This window comes from Suricata suricatta, chromosome 4 (genome assembly GCF_006229205.1).
Source record: "Suricata suricatta isolate VVHF042 chromosome 4, meerkat_22Aug2017_6uvM2_HiC, whole genome shotgun sequence".
Classification (NCBI taxonomy): Eukaryota; Metazoa; Chordata; class Mammalia; order Carnivora; family Herpestidae; genus Suricata; species Suricata suricatta.
Window position 1 is genome coordinate 33068585 of NC_043703.1, and position 19965 is coordinate 33088549.

Here is a 19965-nt window from a genome sequence, read left to right on the forward strand (position 1 = left end):
CTTTCATTTACTCAAACCAAAAGGCTGGCACAATCCTTGACTCCTTCCCCCCCGCCCCCCGCCCCTTAACCACATGTAATTCATTAGGACATCCTATCAGCTCCACCTTCAAGATATATTAAAAATCCAACCACTTTTACCAACATCTGCGATCAAGAGGATTATTGCAACAGCCTCTCAACTGCCCTCTCAGCGCCCTTTCATCTGAAAGATGCCTCAAGAGCATGAGCAGAAGCCCCACCATTGAATGCAGTGGTTCCCAAAGTATTGTCCCCAGACCAGTAGCATCAGTATCACCCAAGAACTTGATAGAAATACAGAATCTCAGGGCTCACCCAAATCAGAACATCAGAGGGTGGGATCCTTTCCAACAAGCCGTCTACCTGGTTCCGACGCATCCCAAAGTTTCAGAACCACTGATCTAATGGGATACTGCCTAGTAACTGGTCAGATGATTTTTTTTAAGTATCAGTTAAATAATGAAATCTTTTCATTTTTTTAATGTTTGTTTATTTTTCAGAGAGACAGAGAGCAAGCGAGGGAGGGGCAGAGATAGAGGGAGACACAGAATCCAAAACAGGCTCCAGGCTCTGAGTTGTCAGCACAGAGCCCCACGCCGGGCTTGAACTCACAAACCATGAGATCATGACCTGAGCCAATGTCAGACGCTTAACTGACTGAGCCACACAGACACCCCAATAACAAAATGTTAAAAAGAGAAACGATAAGTACTTTACATATTAACTTCTTTTTTAAAAATTTATTTAAATAATCTCTACACCCAATGTGGGGCTCAAACTCATAACCCCGAGATCAAGAGTTGCACTTTTGCGACTGAGCCCACCAGGCACCCCTACACATTCACTTCTAATTAAAACATTTACTTGCCAAATTTTCTACATAGGGTTCAGATTTTTTAAATATAAAGGTATGCTTTGTTTTTGTGAAAATCATTGTTCATGATTGCGAAGTTCAATGTCTTTACCTTAAAAGACAGTTGGTATGAAATCTGAGAAGATGCTTTTTATGGATTTGTTTGATTTTTGCTCCCAACTTTTAAATCTGTCTTGCTTTTACTTAATTTGATGATTATTTGTTTAATTACTCACTTTTATTAAATTGTTCCAAAGAATTCCTTATAGTTTACATAGAAACAGCACACCCTTCATCGGTTACATAATTCTTAATTAAATTACTAAGTGTAGTAAGTACAACCATCATAGGCGTTATTTGACAGTAAAGACAATGGACTCTTGGTAAGTACACAACTGAGCTGGGAAAAAGTATGGAGGCAAAACAGAAGATAATTTAAACTTGCAGAGTTAAATGGGCCATAAGAATGAGTGTGTTTTACAGAACAAATGAAGAAAAGTTAATCCAGAAAGCAGGTTAAGTGGTGCTGAGGGTAGAGAACTTTTAGAGTCATTTTTGGCTCAATCTGTTGAATGAACATTGAATTTTGACTTTTTTGTATTTTGTGTATTGTATCAAGTAACCGACGTCTTTGTTGGGTTGGATACAAAAATTATTACCGGGCGCCTGGGTGGCTCAATTGGTTAAGCGTCCGGCTTCAGCTCAGGTCATGATCTCACAGTTGGTGGGTTCGTGCCCCGCGTCGGGCTCTGTGCTGACAGCTAGCTCAGAGCGTGGAGCCTGCTTCGGATTCTGTGTCTCCCTCTCTCTCTGACCCTCCCCTGCTCGCACTGTCTCTGTCTCTCAAAAATAAATAAAAATCATAAAAAAAATTATTACCATCGCTGACTTAAAATTTCTTTATTTTAGCTTGCAATCACATGCAAGAACAGTTAATGAAATAACTCTTTTATTATTGCTGCTTTTTAAAAACTTCCTTACCTGGCGTCCTTCTGCTGAAAAGTCAATTGATTGTCTAATCTCAATGTCAGTAGCTGCTTCTGGTGAAGTGCATCATTAAGTTTCTCCTCTAATTCTTCAATCTTAATAAAGAGAAAGAGGTAAATTACATGGTCAACTTTCAAATTTATCATTAAAAAATACAAATTTATCATTAAAAGAATACTAAATGTAAGAAAAAAAAAGGAACAGGCTAAAAATGAATAGAGGTTCCTTTGCAATGGTTGGTTCAACAAATTACAGTCTGTTCATACAAACCGTTTTGAAACTGCGGTTTAAACTACTGCCACATAAATGTTTGGTTTTTTTGTTTTGTTTTGTTTTGTTTTGTTTTTGCCAGGCTGTCATATAGTTCTAATTTATTGAGGTCACTGGCTTGAGCCTCTGAAAAGCTTTTAAAAGGGACTGAATCCTTTGGCACGTGCCCCACTTTCCTATTATCCTTCTCCTTTCTGCCTGTCACATGGATATAGTCCTGGAGGTGGATCAGGCATCTGTGACTTTGAAGTGAAAAGTACATGCTTAAAACAGCTGCACAGAAGGTTCAAAGGAGCCTGGGTTCCTAACAATATCAAGGAGTAACCATATCACGCCTAAACTACCTATTTTCAGATTCCTATTAAAACAGAGAAACAAAATCCTTATCCTGTGTAAGCTACTCTTATCCACAATTCTGGTACAAGGAGACACCATTTTCTAAATCTCTGGATCTCTGGTACTAACAGCTGAACTTAATCCTTAAAACACTGGACAGCTGGTTCAACCTTTTTCCACAGCAAAAATACCTATATCATGACATCTGACCATTCAGGACTCCTTGAATGCTGCCACTGACAGGAAGCTCAGTCACTTAAATGTTAATAGTAAGAATAGTTGTGATAGTCTGATGAGGAAAATTTTTTGTAAGCCAAATAATGAGATTTTCATCTCTGTAACCCCAATGCTCAATGCATTGGTAAGCTTTGGAGAAAGAACAAATGGCTAAAAATTCGGTTCCTTCAGACTCTCACTTCTTCACATCTCTGAAACTGGAAAACAACTCACAATCTCTATCACGCAACAATTTAACTTGGCAGTTTTTAATCTCAGTGATACAAGGAAAGGTCCACTTTACAGTCAAGCTGCCTTGGATCTGATGAATTATGGAAGCCTAATTCTTCCACGTAGAGTATTTCTCCATATTCTTGACAGCAGACATTTTACTCCCAGAGGGTCTCTAAGCAAAACAACCCTAGTGCTCATGGACGAAAAAAGCATGGGAATGTAGACAGGCAGCTACTCTGGAGAGCAATTTGACAATACACTCAGTTTAATTAGGTGTACATACACCCTGTAAGCCAGAAATTCCACTCCTGAGTCCACCTGCCAAAGAAATATTCACACAGGTCCAGAAGACAAAGGTCTACAGAAGGCCAAACGTGGTGGCAGAGTTGGGGGCGATCTGGGTGCCTGTCACTGTGGTCGTGAGTGGAGGGACTGGGAGACACACAGTTATGTTGAACTTAGAAGCAGAAGACGAGATATGCCATGGTAACATTTATGATTTCAAAAACAGCACTGAGTTGGGGGAAAAAAACTCTAAAAGAGATAAACTCTGAAACAAAACATGCAATTTAAATTTACGTAAAGGAAAAATAAGAAAAATACCCATTTTCAAGAACAAATGTTTAAAAAAAAAACCACGTAAAGAGTTGAATAGAGAAGGGAAGTGAGCCATGGGAATAAAAAAATATACAAAATAAAAAGTGGCCGTGGGCGCCTGAGTGACTCAATTTAAGCATCCGACTCCTGAGTTTGGCACAGGTCCTGATCTCACAGTTCGTGGGATCAAGCTCCAAGTCGGGCTCGGTGCTGACAGTGTGCTGACTCAATGAATCCCTGCTTGGGAGTCTCTCCCTCTCTGTCACTCCTGTGTGTGCATGTGCTCGCTCATTTGCTCTCTCAAAGTATAAAATAAACATTAAAAAGAAATAAATGGCCTTGGCAAGGATCAATGATGAGGTGTCATAAACTCAGGAATATGACTAACCCGGTCTTCTACATTTGCGGTCCAACTAGAAAACCACAACAATAAAAACGGAAGTAAGCACCACGTGGTACAAAAATGATATAGTGCTGAGTAAGTGTAGCGGCTGTTATTACTTATTGTACTGCAGGCATCTATGAGCTCATGTACATTGATTGACTGAATCTTCCCAACAACTCCATGAAGTAAATACAGAGATATGCCATAGTATTTTTTACAGAAAATAAGAGAATAACAAAGATAAGAGATTTGCCCAGGGTAACTATCGGGGCTGAAATTCAAACCCGAACGGTATGTTTCTAGAACTGGAGCTCTGATGGCTCACACTACCGAGCCCCGCATGAATAAGCCACCGTTTTTAAAATGCAAACCTCACACTTCAAAAAGGAGAGAAGCCATGTATAACCAAGTACAATGCAAGTTGAAAACAACAAAAGTGGCCTAACAAAATGTAAATTTGGATGTGATATACAGCTGGCACTTGTTAAAACATTTGTTGAGTGGGCGGATTAATGAATAGGAGACCACTTCAGCCTTCTTCAAGGAGTTACACATCTGGAGATTTTGAGGGACAGTGATACATGGACCAGCAGCCTTGTGGGATCCACTTCACTCATTTTGCTATTACGGGCTCCCATGACAGCAGCATGAGTAAGAAAACAGATAGAAAGCCACTGGATACGCTGGTAAAATACCAAGGGGCCTAGTCTAGACCAAGTCACCGAAGTAGGTGACTATAATACAGACAACCTAAGAAAGTGTTAGGAGATTCACTAGGGGGAGTATGGCCTTTGGGATCTCTTGGTTTGGAACCTACCTGGCCCCATCACTTCCATCTAAATGGCCTTCAAATGCTATTAACCACTTGTGATTCTGTTTTATCAAAAGTGAAATGGGGTTCGGTCCCTCATTTAAGGAACAGTTGCGCACTTACGATGTGTCAAGAACTGTTCTAAGTGCTGGAGACAACGAGATACAAGACTACAAAGAAACCCCTGTTCTCACGAACCTTAGTCTATTAAAAGAGACAAATATCAAAACAAAGTCAGGAAGTTCTTATGAACACATAAAAAGGCATAGGAAATAAAGTGGATAAAAAATGAGGACATTATTTTAGTAGACAAGAGCAACAATAACGAATATGGTGTGCTCTTACCAAATATCAGTAAGTGGGCTAATTTATTACATTGATTCATTTAATAGTAAGGGGCAGGGAAGACCACCCTAAAAGCTCTGACCCTCCCAGAGTTGCTGTGAGGTTTAAATGAGGGAACATATGAAAAGCTCATAGACCAGCGTATCGCACAGAATGAGCACTCAATAAATGTGGGCCATTAATATTTTTTTTAAATGTACCTAAATTACTTCTTTACTTCATTAAGCCCTTGGGGTTTAGGAGACTTCATTTTCCTAGAGAAGCATGGTCAACAATTTTTTCTAGTTGCAAGATGCTGAAGTATGTTGGTATAACCGGCAAGAGCTAAAGCAGGAGGCTGACTTAGCAGGAGAGAAAGTGTAAGTGAAACCACAAAATGGAGGCAGGTAGGAAGAGGTGGGATCAAGAGTAAAAGCGAAGAATCAACTACTGGAAGCAAGAGATTTTTCTCAGAGACAGAAGTAGTAAGAGTCAAGAAGTATCTCCTATCTTTCTGATATCACTATAAATTTCTCAGAACTAGTGACAGTTTGATCAGGTCTTACATAAAATACTCCACAACTAGAAATAAACACACAAAAGGGGAAAAAAGGACTAGGACATCCCTTCTCATTTGGCAAAAACCACTTGTTTAAAAAAAACTTTTTTTTTATGTTTGTTTTTGAGAGAGAAACACAGAGCGCAAGTTGAGGAGGGGCAGAGAGAGAGAGGGAGACAACAGAATCTGAAGCAGGCCCCAGGCCCTGAGCTTCTGTCAGCACAGGGCCCGACACGGGGCTCGAACCCACGTACCGCGAGATCATGACCCGAGCTGAAATCGAGCACTCAACTTACTGAGCCCCCCTGGGTGCCCCCAAAACCACTTGTTAAACACTATGGTAACTGAATTCACACTGGGTAGTAGGACCCAGAAACCATCCAACAGAAACATATCAAAGAAACCAAATCCCCAGGCAGAGACTATACAGACTCAATAACATAATTATGATCTTGATCGTCCCCATCAGACTAGTCACATCAGGGTTAATTCTCAATGAAGCAGAAAACAACTTGGCTAGAAAAAAAAAAACACCTAAAAAGATATACCTCACACATGTTAGATTAAAAAATTGAGTCTATAGAGGCAATCCATCCCTGCCCAACTTCAAATCATCCCCTTTCAGGACTTTTTATTTAGTACGCAGAAATATAATTCACACTCTCTCTCCTTCCAGAAAGTTTATTTTAACTACGTGAGAAAATATAGCTTTATTTCTTGAAATAGGCATATCAAGTTCAGATTACATATACATAATTTTAATTATTTATCTGAGGTTTAAAGACAATAAAGCACACAGGTCTTACCTTTGTAAGATAATCCACCTTCAAGCTGTCTATCATCATATTTTTCTGGGACAGCTCTATTTTCAGTAACTGAATGTTATGAAGTAGTTCTTTACGTTCAATTAGTTGCTGGGTGATTTTAATTTTACCATCTCGCTCTTCTGATGATGAAATATCATCCGTATGAACTGTTGTTTCTAGACTAATATCTTCAGATTCCAGAGAGCTAGAGATGTTCACTTTTTTTGATGCCTTGGCAATTTTTCGAGACATCTTTTTTCTATGGGTGTTTTCCTCTCCAGTTCTATTTCAATTTTCTATGGATTAAAAATATTCATTTAAATGTATTCAAACCTTCTCAATGGAAAGCATAAAGTATCCTAAAGAGACACTAAGGGTTGCCTAAGTAATTATTAAGAAATATGGAGGACCCCTCATCTAGGACAGATTAGTAAACTATGGCTCAAATCAAACATTAAAGTAAGCTCATGAAGCCCTACTATGAATTTGCCCTTAATGAATAAAAAACCCCTTTTCCTGGGGGCATGAATCTTACTGAGAGGAAACAACGAAACCTTCCATGTAAAGGATAAAAGTGAGTACTAAGTACTAAGTGAGATAAAAGGTACTAAGTGAGTAGTACCCACGAACACTACTAATAAACTGAGCATGCATTCAAGATGAGATTAGTTACTCCTGAGTTGATCAGGAGAAGACTGGATTTAGAGTAGTAAAAGGGAAAAAGCATGCAGGAATTAAGGTGGTACAGAGGTGGCCAAAATACCCAACAGCAGAAGACAGTGGAAGTCCGGCTGGGCCAAGTCTTTGTGAGTTTGAGTAGGACTCGCCCTACCCCTCATACACAAACACACATACAACTTTAATGATCGAGATTGCAGAGAGCCTCAAGTGTTAAAATGTGTCCGAAATTTACTCCGCAGGCAATGAGACAACACTGAAGCTTTTTAAAAATGGGAAAACAGTGAAATAAAGACGTCTTAATAGACTTCCAGATAGAAAAGAAGAATTCAAGTATTCTAAATCGAATCTCTTAACCTTTCATAAGAATTTTAGAAATTCTCGTGTTTTAATACGCGACATAGTAAGTTATTTACGGTACTGCAGGTATCAGCTTCCATAAACTGATCAGAAACAAAGATGTATGCAGGGGAAACGGCACCCCTCCTTTTAAAGGGAAGAGGATAAAGAAAGGTGAAATCAGAGAGAGGCAACATCTGGGTTACAAAGGACCAGAGCCTGGGACTGCCCACAACACGTGCGGCAGTGAAAAGCAACACCTGGCAGTGAAAGACTCCCTGCCCCGCGCGGGAAAGGAAGGGACCGCGGCGTGCTACCTCGAAAGTTCGAATTACTCCACGTCGAAGGCTGGACCAACCACCCACTACCTCCACGTCAAGGACCTGAAAGCCTCTCGAAATAGAAGCTCAAGTTGCAGACCCTCAACAAGGAATCTCAGACTAGGAACCGTTAGGGCCCGTAACCAAGACAACCACTTCCGCGCCCAGAGGGGGACGGAGGAAGCTGCGTCGCCCCCGTCGCCGGAACTCAGCCTGGATCCACCCAGACGCGGGAAGCAACGCATGCTGGGAGCTGTGGTCCATAGGCGGGTCTCACTTAGATCGTGGATGGAAATGGCTCCGGGATCTGCCAATCCGCCCGAGCTTCTCGTTTTTGCGCAATCTTCGCAGCCCTCGAAGAGCCAACCAATGTCAGCCTCGAGTTTTCCCGCGAGAGGTATTTACTAATACTCGGGAGCGGGAAGCGGTGAACTTCGGGGTAAAGTATAGTCGTGCGGCTGGGCTTTGCTTGTTACTTTTCGCCGGAATAGCGCGTTAGGGATCGGGGTTCCGCGCTGCAGGCAAGATGCTCAAGTCCAAGACTTTCTTAAAGAAGACGCGGGCAGGTGGCGTGATGAAGATCGTGCGCGAGCATTACTTGCGGGACGACATCGGCTGCGGAGCCCCCGGTTGCGCGGCCTGCGGCGGTGCCCACGAGGGCCCGGTCCTCGAGCCGCAGCCCCTGGATCCGGCAAGCAGCCTGTGCCCCCGCCCGCACTACTTGCTTCCAGACACCAATGTGCTGCTGCATCAGGTGCGTCCGAGGGTCGTTTCGGCAACACCAGGAGAAGGGGGTGTGACAGAATAGGGAAACTGAGGCCCAAGGAGGCGTGTCTTGGGCAACATTACGTACTTAGGGAGAGGCATACCCTTGCCTCCTGTCCCCCAGGCCAAGGTTCTTTTCTTTCTATCGTGGGTTTCCTGTGGGGTTGGGTTTTTTGTGGGGTTTTTTTTTTTTTTTGAGTTTTTGGAGTCATAAAAATTTTAGGTTCTTTTTCTAACACCTGGTGTCTCTTCTGCCTTAGATTTTAAGTGTCTGGAGGCCGGGGACCTGGGCTTCTGTGGCCTCCAGCCTACGACTCCCAGGCAGCTTGTAAGTGCCTACGAATGAAAACCATGTGGGCCAACGTATTTATTTATTAATGGACTTAATTCTGCGAAGTTTTATATTTAGTCTGCTTATATGTGTTATTCTCTAATAGACCTGAAGGGTTTTAAGGTAGCAAAATAGCTCCTTAGTTTAATGTATATTTAGTGTGTGTTTGTTTTTTTAAATCAACAGGGTTGGGTTTTAGGTTTGGCAGAAGCAACTTCCCAGTGAACATAGGAAAGTATAACTTTACTTATTTTTTTATTGTTTTAAGATTGATGTTCTTGAGGACCCAGCCATCAGGAATGTAATTGTACTGCAAACAGTTCTGCAAGAAGTGCGAAATCGGAGTGCTCCTGTGTATAAACGAATCCGAGATGTGACTAATAACCAGGAGAAGCATTTCTATACGTTCACTAATGAGCACCATAGGTAGGGGAAATTTTTATGTTAATTACTAGAACACCATACAGTTAGCTAAATTTGGGGAAGGGTTTCTGGCAGTAATCATGATATTGTCAGAAGACGTGGTAAGTTTCGTATTCATGGGAGTGTTATTTGGTTGTTACACAATTCTACAGACATAATGCTTGTGGACCTCACTAAGGTCACATAGTCATTGATTAGCTCAAACCTAGAACCAAGGTCTCTGGACACCTAGGCTACTGTCCATACTCTTGTTTCCAAAATGTTTTCATTTTAATTGGTTTTAGCATGAGTTGAGCAATAATAAGAATCTTGGAAGATGAGATTTCTCTAAGTTCCTAGAATACCACGTTATTTGATTATCAACAGATTGAGAAAATGTAAGAGTTTATGAAGGAGAGGGTTAACAATATAAAGCAGATTTATTAATGGATCTTTAAAAGTTAAACTACTACCTTGTTACTGATCACATTGAAGAAGATAAGGTTAAGAAACAGACTTTGTTGTATATCAGATTCCCACCCTTTGAACATAAGGGTGTGAAAATACATTGCTATTTCTCCCCCCCCATATAGTGTTATTTGTTTTGTTATGTAAATAATCTGGGTTGAGTCATAGTACTCTTATGTTACATTAGGTCTTCTCAACCTTAGCACTGTTGACGTTTTGGATTGAATAATTCTTTGTTGTGAATAGGTTGTTTTATGCATCATAGTATATTTAGCAATATCTTGTGCTTGTTTCTACTCAGGACATATTTGTAGCGACCCCGACCCCCTCCATCCACAGAGTTGTAACAATGCAAAATGTTTCCAGACATTGTCAAATGTTTCCAGACATTGTCGAGTGTTTCTTGGGCAGCAGAATCACCCTTAGTGGATTAGACAGTAGAATTCTGGTAATGAAATCTCGTTGGAATATGCATATTTGGAAGTATTTGATTTCTCAATTTTCTCTTTAATTTAAATAATTAATTTTAATAAATAGTCAAGTCAGTTAACATACAGTGTAGTCCTGGCTTCAGGAGTAGAATCCAGTGATTCATCTCCTACATAGGACACCCAGTCCTCTTCCCCAGTGGTCCTCCTTAATGCCTGTCAACCATGTTACCCACCCCTCCAGCAACCCTCTATTTGTTCTCTGTATTTAAAATTCTCTTCTGGTTTGCCTCCCTCTCTTTTTTTATAGCCCCAATTTAAATATTATTCTTGTAAAAATCATTGGTAAAGCACTTGTAGTCATCTTTTCCTAGCTTCTTGAAAATCAGAAACTTTACTTGTTATTCAGTGTAGAATGACCAAGTTTTTTTTGGGAGCATTATCATCAGACTCTTCATCAGCGGTTAACAATTTTTTTCCTTAAGCGGACAGAGCTTAGCAATATTGGAGTTGGTGGGAAGACTCTTAGGACACTTGGGCGAACCTCATCCAAGATTCTGTTGCTCGAGTCAGGCTAAACCGATTCAAAACTTAATGATAGCGGCTGACTGATTAGCTTAAAGCATTAGCAGAAGCATTTAATGCTGAAGAATGAAGCAGTTCTAAAAACTGTAAATATAAGTCTAAGATTCTAAAATTGAATGTATTACTTTTAAGTACTAAAAGTTTTTGTACCAAATTTTGTTATTTTATTTAAATTTGGCTTTGAAGAACAGATTTAAGGAAGTAAGAATGCTAACATATTTGGGAATTTAGAGTGGATAGACTAGGAGGGAATATGCAGTCATTATTTGTATGTGGTCTTTGAGTCTCTAGATAACCTTCCATTTATTGAGGGCTTCCCATAGGTAGTTTATATGCATTGTGTATTTAATGACTGTAGAATCATATTATAAATCATTATCCTATTTGTAGCTTTTGAGAATTACTGTTAACCTACACTTCGAATAAAATCTTATCAAACCTGCAAGTTTTATTATAGCTTTTGCAATAAATTTGTTATTTCAGATCTCTACCTAAAATATAAATTCTGATCTTGAATATTAATAACATGATTTTCTTATTTTTCAAGCAACCATTGTCTTTCAAGCTATAAGGATTTTATTTATTCTCTGAAGCATGAATCTGAATACATTCAAGAAGAAAATATGTACTATGGACTTTTAAGTTTAGTGGTTATCAAGCATATATGTTCTAAGATTTTATTCTTATTTCTGTTGATTTTCAATTATTTTGTTTTTCTCCTTTATATTTAGAGAAACTTACGTAGAACAGGAACAGGGAGAAAATGCTAATGACAGAAATGATAGAGCCATTCGAGTAGCAGCAAAATGGTACAATGAACATTTGAAGAAAATGTCAGCAGAGAATCACCTGCAAGTTATCTTCATAACAAATGACAAGAAAAACAAAGAAAAAGCCATAGAAGAAGGAATACCAGCTTTCACTTGTAAGTCTAAATGCAGAAGCTGTTAATGTTTTTTTTATAGCTTATTTATTTATTTTTGAGAGAGAACATGCCACCAGAGGAAGGGCAGAGAGAGAGGGAGAATCCCAAGCGGGCTCGGCACTGTCAGTGCAGAGTCCAGTGTAGGCTCGAACTCAAGAACCGTGAGATCGTGACCTGAGCCAAAATCAAGAGTCAGACGCTTAATCAACTGAGCCACTCAGACGCCCCAAAGCTATTAATTTTTTTTTTAATTTTTAATGTTTTTAAATTTATTTTTGAGAGAGAGAGAGGGACAGCACGAGCAGGGGAGGGTCAGAGAGAGAGGGAGTCACAGAGTCTGAAGCAGGCTCCAGGCTCTGAGCTGTCAGCACAGAGCCTGATGTGGGGCTCGAACCCACAAACCGTGAGATCATGACCTGAGCCGAAGCTGGACGCTTAACTGACTGATCCACCCACCAAAGCTGTTAATTTTTATAGGCATTTGTAAATATGAATTGACTCTTGGTCAGATGTTCACTTGAACATTTGATATTTTCATGTTCCTATATAGCATCATGTGATATTTTGCATTTCTAAATTTCTCATCATTTCTCAGCCAAGGTAATTGTGGTGCCCAGTGGCTGTCAATTTCCCTTTGGACTTGGCTGAGCAATAAAAACTCATAGATATGTTTGCCCTAATACTTCTGCTTAGACACATCAACAGATGCATGTTAAAAAAATTTGACAGATATAATATCATAAACAAGATTATTCATGGTTTTTCATGTCTAAAAAAAAAAATCACTTGATTTTATTGAGAACAGCAAAACTTATTTTTCAGGTGAAGAATATGTAAAGAGCCTAACCGCTAACCCGGAACTCATAGATCGTCTTGCTTGTTTGTCTGAAGAAGGGGTATGTGTGAGTTGTATTATTTTGTTTTGGAAAAGTGAAATATTAAAATGGCCACGTTGGGATATTAGATTTATAGTTAATCAAATTTAAAAATGGGAATCTCGGTAGGTAAGCTGGAATGGAATAGGCGTTGGGTTATAAACAAGGGTGACTCTAACAACAGGCTTATTCGAATGCCATTCTTAATAGACTTCACTTTCTAAAATAGCATTCACTGATATCCTCTTACCACCCTGAGTACAACCTGTCACATGGGGGCGCCGTTTGTTGGATAAATGAATAAAAGAATCCATAGCTGGTTTGTGAATAAAGTGTAAGTGTTTGACACATAAGGAAGTAGTGTACAGCGCAGACAGACAGCATAAAGCTGTAGCATTGGTCCTGAAGGGAGAGGGGATGAGTCGTAAGGGGTAGAACAGGAAGGGTAGGCGACATCTAATGAAGATCTAGAATTTATTCTGTAGGTCAGTAATTTTTAAACGATCTTATTCTAAAAGACTGCTGTGAAGAGAAAGATAGCAGATAGGATTCTGAGCTTCCTACCTCATAAAGGCAGGCTAAAAGAAATTAAGAGTATATGAGAGTGTGCCTAGGAGGGATGGGGAAGAATGATCAGAAATGTTATCAAAGTTCGAGGCAGAAAGAGGAATAAAGGGATTCCTTCAGACAGTGGATATGAGAGGGTATGCGACGAGCATCAGTGAACCTCATGGGCACTCACTTCGTTACATATCAGGTAGGCTTAGCAATGACTTCATAACATGGATATAAGGGCCAAATGAAATAACAGTAGTATTAATGAGATTCTTGTATCAGTGCATGGCACAAAGCTATGACAAAAGTAAATGGCAGCTATTCTTACTATAGAAATAGGTTTTATGTGATGGAACATTAGACAGTCATCCAGTCTTCATCCCTGCTTATCTTCAATCATGACTACTTTACAAAACTAAAAGGAAGTGAGACTATAAAAGGTGGGTGTGATGTTTTGGGATGTAGATTTAGAGACTGCTCTAACAGGTAGCCACTAGCTGCATCTGGCTGTTTAAATTTAATTCAGATTAAAGATTCAGTTTCTCAGTCGCATCACTCACCTTAGAAGTGCTCGAGGGCCACATGTGTCCCGTGGCTACCATGCTGGAGATCGCAGAAAGAATATTCCCATCATCACAACATTGTTTTGGATAGCACTGGTCTAGAAGAAGAAAGAAGTAATCTAACATTGGTCATGGACAGTCTTTGATCAAAGACTTTGGTAGGGTCAGTGTGGGATAGGGTGAAATTCCAGCCAGTTCTGTTATAATACAACATGTATATTCAAGTTCACCTTGTCATGCAAAATCATGTAGTAAAAGCAACAGAACCAACAGGAAAGTATGGTTGGGGCGCACTCAAAAACGTAATGAAGTGGTGGAAAGAGGGTTATCCAAATTTGGACAAAAAGTTGTTACATAGGTGAAGACTGTGGCTGATAAAACATATGGGAATCTGTGGTAACAGATGTTGGAGAGGTGAGTGTGTGTTTTGTGGCTTCTTTTGCAGCTTTGTTCAGCTAGCTGCGGTTTCCTGTGCTCACCCAGTATTTTTTAATATATCAGTTGCATCAGAACCCATTCATATTTTCAAAACAAGCATTATAGGAGAACTGACTATACTTCGTACCTAACCCAGATTTGTGATGTCATGGCTTTCTGGTAGAAGTAATGTCTAAGAGTTGTAAAGGTTGTTAACTAAGCAAATTCGCTTCAAGACAGGGACCTTTTCGTTGAATTATGTTAGAACATTAACCATGTTAATAACCAGGGGAGGAGCATTTCTTAGGGAAGGGAGGCTAGCGAGTTCAAAAAGGCTCTGAGGTTAGAATAAGTTGGCAAGATCAAGAAACAGTGAAAAGTGTGCCTAGGATAGAGTAAGCAAAGGAGAAGATGTTACAGATGAAGTAAGAAATAAGGTGGGGACCAGATCACATGAGATATAATAAGTCATGGTGGAAAACTTGGATTTTAGTCCATGAGTGCCAGACAGATGCAGAGTGGGAGAATAATAACCTCCATCTGGCTGCTCTAAGAGACTAGATTAGAAGCCGGTCCTCTGGTCCGAGGATATTTTAGGACTCAGTGGGAGACAAGGCAGAAAACTGGACCATGGTCGTAGCAGTTAAGGTAGTGGGAAGTAGATACTGGATATATGCTATAGATAGAAGTTTTAGGACTTGGTCTAGGTCGGATGCGGCTGTGAGGAGTTTGGATGACGTTAGGTGTTTTACCTGAGCAACTAGGTGTCGTGTATTGCTTTACTTACACAGGATGAAGGGAGTGAGCAAGACTGAGTGGAAAATCAGAGATATGATCTCAGATATTTAAGTTTGAGGTCACTGTAAGAGCTGTCAGTGGCTTTATGGTATGAGCAGTTGGATATGCAAATCTGTAGGTCTTGAGGGAGTTTAGGATTAGACATGTCGACGTACTAGAGAGAGGAGTGTGGATCTTGTTAGCACAGAGGTGGTGTGTAAAGCTGTAAGACCAAATGAGACTATGTGAGGTTGGGATTGGCATACTCGACTTTTTTTTTAAACAGCCTTGTTAAAGTACAAGCCCCATGCCATACAACCCATCTATTTAAAATGTACATTTTTTAGTATAGTTACAAGATTATGTAGCCATCATTACAATCCAATTGTAGAACATTTTCTTCCCTTCCAAAATAAATTCATACCCATTACCCCTCAATCTCAGTCTGTCCCTGAAATGCCTTTGCTTTAGCTCTAGGCAGCTGCTGGTCTTCCCATCTCTGTAAACTGTCTATTTCATATAAATGGAATAATGTAACATGTGGTCTTTCTTTACTGCTTTTGTTTCTCTTTAATACATAGTTAAGGTACCAGCAAGTGGACTTACTTCATCCAATGGTAATTTTGTGTTTAACTTTGTGACAATCTGCCAAACTGTTTTCCAGCGTGTGCCGCAGTTTCGGTTCCTCCCAACAGTGTGTTAAGAGTTTCAATTTCTCTGTATTCTCGCCAGTACATGTTATTGTCTGTCTTTTTTACTAAAGCCATTTAAATGAGTGTCAAGTGATACCTCATTTGGTTTTGATTTAATTTGCATTTCCTTAATAACAGGGTGCTGAGCAATTTTTCATGAGCTTATTGGCCATGTGTATATTATATGTAAAACATAACATGTTTTTAAATACATGTATGTGTGTATACGTGTCTTTTCAAATACTTTGCTTGATTTTTAGTTGGATGTCTTCATTATTGACTTGCAAAGATTCTTTCTATATTCCGGTTACAAGTTTGTTATCCAGATACGTGATCTGCAAATATTTTCTTCCTGGCAAGCTTTTTTGGTAAAGGATCAGATTGTACAATTTTTTTTTAGCTTTGCAGGCTGTATGGTCTCTCTCACAAGTACTCAGATCTGCTATTGTAGCATGAAAGCAACTATCAATAATAGATAAATAAATGAGCATGGAGGTGTTCCAGTAAAACTTAGTTTACCAAAATCAGACAGCAGGTTGGACTTGGCGCATGGACCTTAGTTTGCCTAGCCTGATCTAAGGAAATGAATATAGATAGAGATGAGGTCTAAGAGCCCTTGGGCACTCCAACAGGAACATGAGGGGAACCAGCAAATCCAATATAAGAGGAATAACCGGAGCCTGAAGTCCTTGGAAGCCAAGAACAGAAAATGTTTCAAGGAGGAGGGGGTGATCCTTCTGTCAAATGTTGCAAAGTCAGATTCATGGGAACTGATGATGGGATTTAACATGACATTTGCGGGAGTGGGAGGTACTATCCGAAGTAGTTTTGATGGTAGGGAGGTCGAAGTCTGACTAGAATAGGTGGAAAAAAAGGGAAGAGAGAAATTACATTCAGTATTATAATATTTCCAGTGCTGCTGTGGGAAGGAGAGAAATGAGGTGGTTTTTGGAGAGCAAGAGAGAATAGGAGGTTATGTTGTGGTTTTAGGTGGGAGGAAATGATACAAGAAAATGCAAATGAAAAGAAGGGCCTGTAACCAAGTCTTGGAACAACCCCAACATTTAGTGATCAGGAAAAGGAGAATGGGCAGAGAGGATCCTAAGTAGGAGCTACCAACGAAGTGTGACGGAAACCCAAGGAATGATGATTTGAATGCAAAAGGGTCTCAGGGAAGGAAAGGTCATTTAAAGAAATCTTGGTCAGACTGAGAATGGAACTGAGATGATATATTATTAGCGACCTCAACAGTAATGGCTTTTGTTGATTGGCAGTGAAACCTGCCTCTAATGGATTCCTGAGAGAGTGTGGGTGAAGAAGGAGATACCCAGCCATTGCAGATAATAGTTGGGTGGCATTATGGTGAGAAGTGGAACAGAGGATCAGGACAAGGAGTTAACTATTTACTGTAATAGGTTATTCCAAGTTTATGTGATGATCCAAATGTTGTGGTGGGGGGTTGGGAAGTTTGACCCTAGAGAGAGGAGACCATCACAAGACGGCGTTCTTGACTGGAGCAGAGATGGTAGTGCCCAACCAAAAGAACAGAATCGTTCTACTGGTTGTTGCAGAGAAGGCTGAGGGTTAGCTATGGATGCAGGTAGGTGGGCGGATGCCGTGTTTGGAGGATGAAGTAGGTCTCTAGGGATTGCTTTTGATTCTCAGTATGGAGATTGAGGTCACTCATCCAAGTGAGGCAGGAAGACAGGGAAATGGGAGAGTTAAGGAAAGAAGGTGAAGGGATAATCTCCTTGGAAGGTAGAAAATTGTGGGAAATGAAATCGGCAGTTAAAGGAGCCAAGCAGTGCGGGGTTTGGATGGTGGGGGTCTAAGAATCCTGACAGACGTAGCGGTAGACCTAAAGCACTTCCCGTCCTGCTTCTATTTTATATTCTTAACTATTTAATATGTCCAAAATAGAAACAGCTTTTCTTGTTCTTTTCTTGTAAACTCATTCTGTTCATGGGATTGAGGCTTCAAAAACCCTTTCCTTACCTACCTGCTCACCTGACCTGCTCATTACACACCTTCATTCTGGGAGGAGGGGATACGCAGAGTTTATTAGTGACATACTTATGGCTAAATGCCTAAACGTAATGAAATTGGAATATTTGTGTAAGTTGCCCTAAGAATAGAAAGAATTTTTTTTTTACTGTGCTATATTCTTTCAAATTCAGAGAGCTGTATATTCCATAATGTGGATGGTCTTTTAAAAAAAATACCTGATAGTGGTAATAATAGTTGTATATGGAGTGTACGGAAGATTTACATACTAACTCTTTTGGTTTGCTTTTTCACAGAATGAAATAGAAAGTGGAAGAATAATATTTTCAGAGCATCTCCCTTTAAGTAAGCTACAACAAGGCATAAAATCTGGTACATACCTTCAGGGAACATTTAGAGCCAGCAGGGAAAATTACTTAGAAGCCACAGTATGGGTTCATGGAGACAATGAAGAAAATAAAGAGGCAAGTGTTGTATACATAAATTCCATATACAGTAAAATAATTTCAGTTCATGATTTCTTTCATAAGTGTTTAAAATTTTGTATGAGAACTTAAATTTGCCCTTCAAAGTGTATCAGCTTAGTAGAGTGTGAGCAGTCAAAGATAATAGAATGAATCACTGTTTTAGAAAACTTATTGAAGAGAAGAACTTTTTATTTACCCACCTTTAGAAAATGAAGATTTAGGGGCTCCTGGGTGGGTCACTCGGTTAAGCATCCAACTTTGGCTCAGGTCATGATCTCATGGTTTGTGGGTTAGAACTCCGTTGGGCTCTGTGCTGACAGCTCGGAGCCTGGAGCCTGTTTCAGATTCTGTGTGTGTGTGTCTCTCTCTCTGCCCCCAAAATAAATAAACTATTAAACAAAAATAAAATGAAAATTTAATCAAACAAAAAGTAGGATGCATCTGTTTTCTGAATTGTGGCTAGTTATGTGAAGTGCTGTTCACATAACATAGAATTGCTCCTGAGGGCCTCACACACTTTAAAGCAAAGAGTAATCATCTTGGGGTGCCCGCTATTTGCCAGGTACTCTTCTAAATGCTTCGAACACTGCATTTCATTTAATCTTCAGCTGTGCGTATGAAAGCGGGTGCTCTTTTCACTCTACCTGTCTGGATCCTGAGATTTAGATGAAGAAATTTTCCCAAGGTCTTTTGGTACTAACGTAAGAGTTATTTATGGCGGAGCCATGAACACAACCCCTGCTTTCGGATGTGTTTTCTCAACTTAATATTGAGAAATGGAAAGGATAGAAGAAAGGGACACTATGGAAGAGGAAAAAACATAAAGGAGAACTGGCGATACATAGAAACAGTCAGGATATACCTTTGCTTCTGTTAGGTAACCTTCCCGTTCTTCTATTATTAAAAATAATTTGGGCACATGTCATTTGCCGTTTTACACAGATAATCATACAAGGACTGAAACATTTAAACCGAGCCGTCCATGAAGATATTGTGGCTGTAGAGCTTCTTCCGAAGAATCAGTGGGCGGCTCCATCTTCTGTGGTTTTACATGATGAAGGGCAGAATGAAGACGATCTGGAAAAAGAAGAGGAGAGAGAGCGCATTGTATGAAACCAAGGGGGTTTATCTTTCATCCGTGTAGCTTTGTATAGTTCACTAATGTTTTAGCTTTGGAGAAAAGGAAACAAGTTTCACTGCTTTCAGATTTACTGAATAAGATTAGACCTCTGTGCATTTAATGTATCTCATACACATACACATAGTTGGTTATTTTCCCTCTAAAGTATTTAACGTCGTCTTTTCAGTTAATATTTTAGTTTGCTCAAATAAACGGGTTTAAATGCAAGAAGACTAACTTGTTTATGAAACTTATATTTTGCCATTCGGTTACATGATCTGTCAGAATTAGTGAGGCTTGAGTAAATACAAATTTTAAATGTTCTGAATTGCTTTTATGTAATATTAAAATCCCATCAGCATAATAGATGTACTTTGGGGCCCTCACATCAGGGTCTGTTTAATTTCTTCTCTGTTATATTTACTATGAAGAGAATGCTTCCAGGCATTTCTCATGATCTGAAGTCTACCTGATATGAACTCTTTATTTCTGTATTTTAGAATTACAAGAATAACACAAATAGTTGGAGTTCACATGTTAGTAGTTCTTTTTATATGAATTATGTTCACTGTTCTAGGGTTTTCCTGAAACATCCTTGCAGAGTTCAGGCCATAGGAGACTATTGAAGTTGAAATACCATAAGACCCTTCAGTTATTTCTAACAAATACTCCTTTTTGGGTTTTTATTTTAGATAAGGAAGAACCTTTAAAGATACATCTCTTTGTAATGAAATAGATGTCACATAGCTATTTAGTGCAAACTACTACTAAAATCCTAGTCTGTTAATTCCCAGATGTGTGTGTGTGTGTGTCTGTGTCTGTGTCTGTGTGTGTGTGTGTGTGTGTGTGTGTGTGT

General features: G+C 39.6%; 2 protein-coding genes across 4 annotated transcripts in view; one reads left to right on the plus strand and one right to left on the minus strand.

Moving 5' to 3' along the window:
* The window catches only part of PIBF1 (progesterone immunomodulatory binding factor 1), a 207167-nt gene extending 199293 nt beyond the window's left edge, over positions 1-7874 (minus strand). The window contains exons 1-3 of the mRNA XM_029936617.1: positions 7733-7874; positions 6399-6694; positions 1855-1955 (exon numbers count right to left, since the gene is read on the minus strand). Of these exons, the coding sequence (XP_029792477.1) occupies positions 1855-1955; positions 6399-6650 (353 nt within the window). The 5' untranslated portion in view covers positions 6651-6694; positions 7733-7874. The remainder of the gene's footprint in view (positions 1-1854; positions 1956-6398; positions 6695-7732) is intronic.
* Positions 7875-8077: 203 nt separating this feature from the next.
* The window catches only part of DIS3 (DIS3 homolog, exosome endoribonuclease and 3'-5' exoribonuclease), a 24903-nt gene continuing 13015 nt past the window's right edge, over positions 8078-19965 (plus strand). Inside the window, exons 1-6 of one of the 3 annotated variants that reach the window (XM_029936620.1) lie at positions 8078-8489; positions 8761-8828; positions 11446-11639; positions 12462-12535; positions 17819-17986; positions 18932-19096. In XM_029936620.1, coding sequence (XP_029792480.1) covers positions 8262-8489; positions 8761-8828; positions 11446-11639; positions 12462-12535; positions 17819-17986; positions 18932-19096 — 897 coding nt within the window. In that variant the 5' untranslated portion in view covers positions 8078-8261. Of the gene's footprint in view, positions 8490-8760; positions 8829-9099; positions 9258-11445; positions 11640-12461; positions 12542-17818; positions 17987-18931; positions 19097-19965 lie in introns of all 3 variants that reach the window. The other 2 variants (XM_029936618.1, XM_029936619.1) reach the window with 2 other exon arrangements.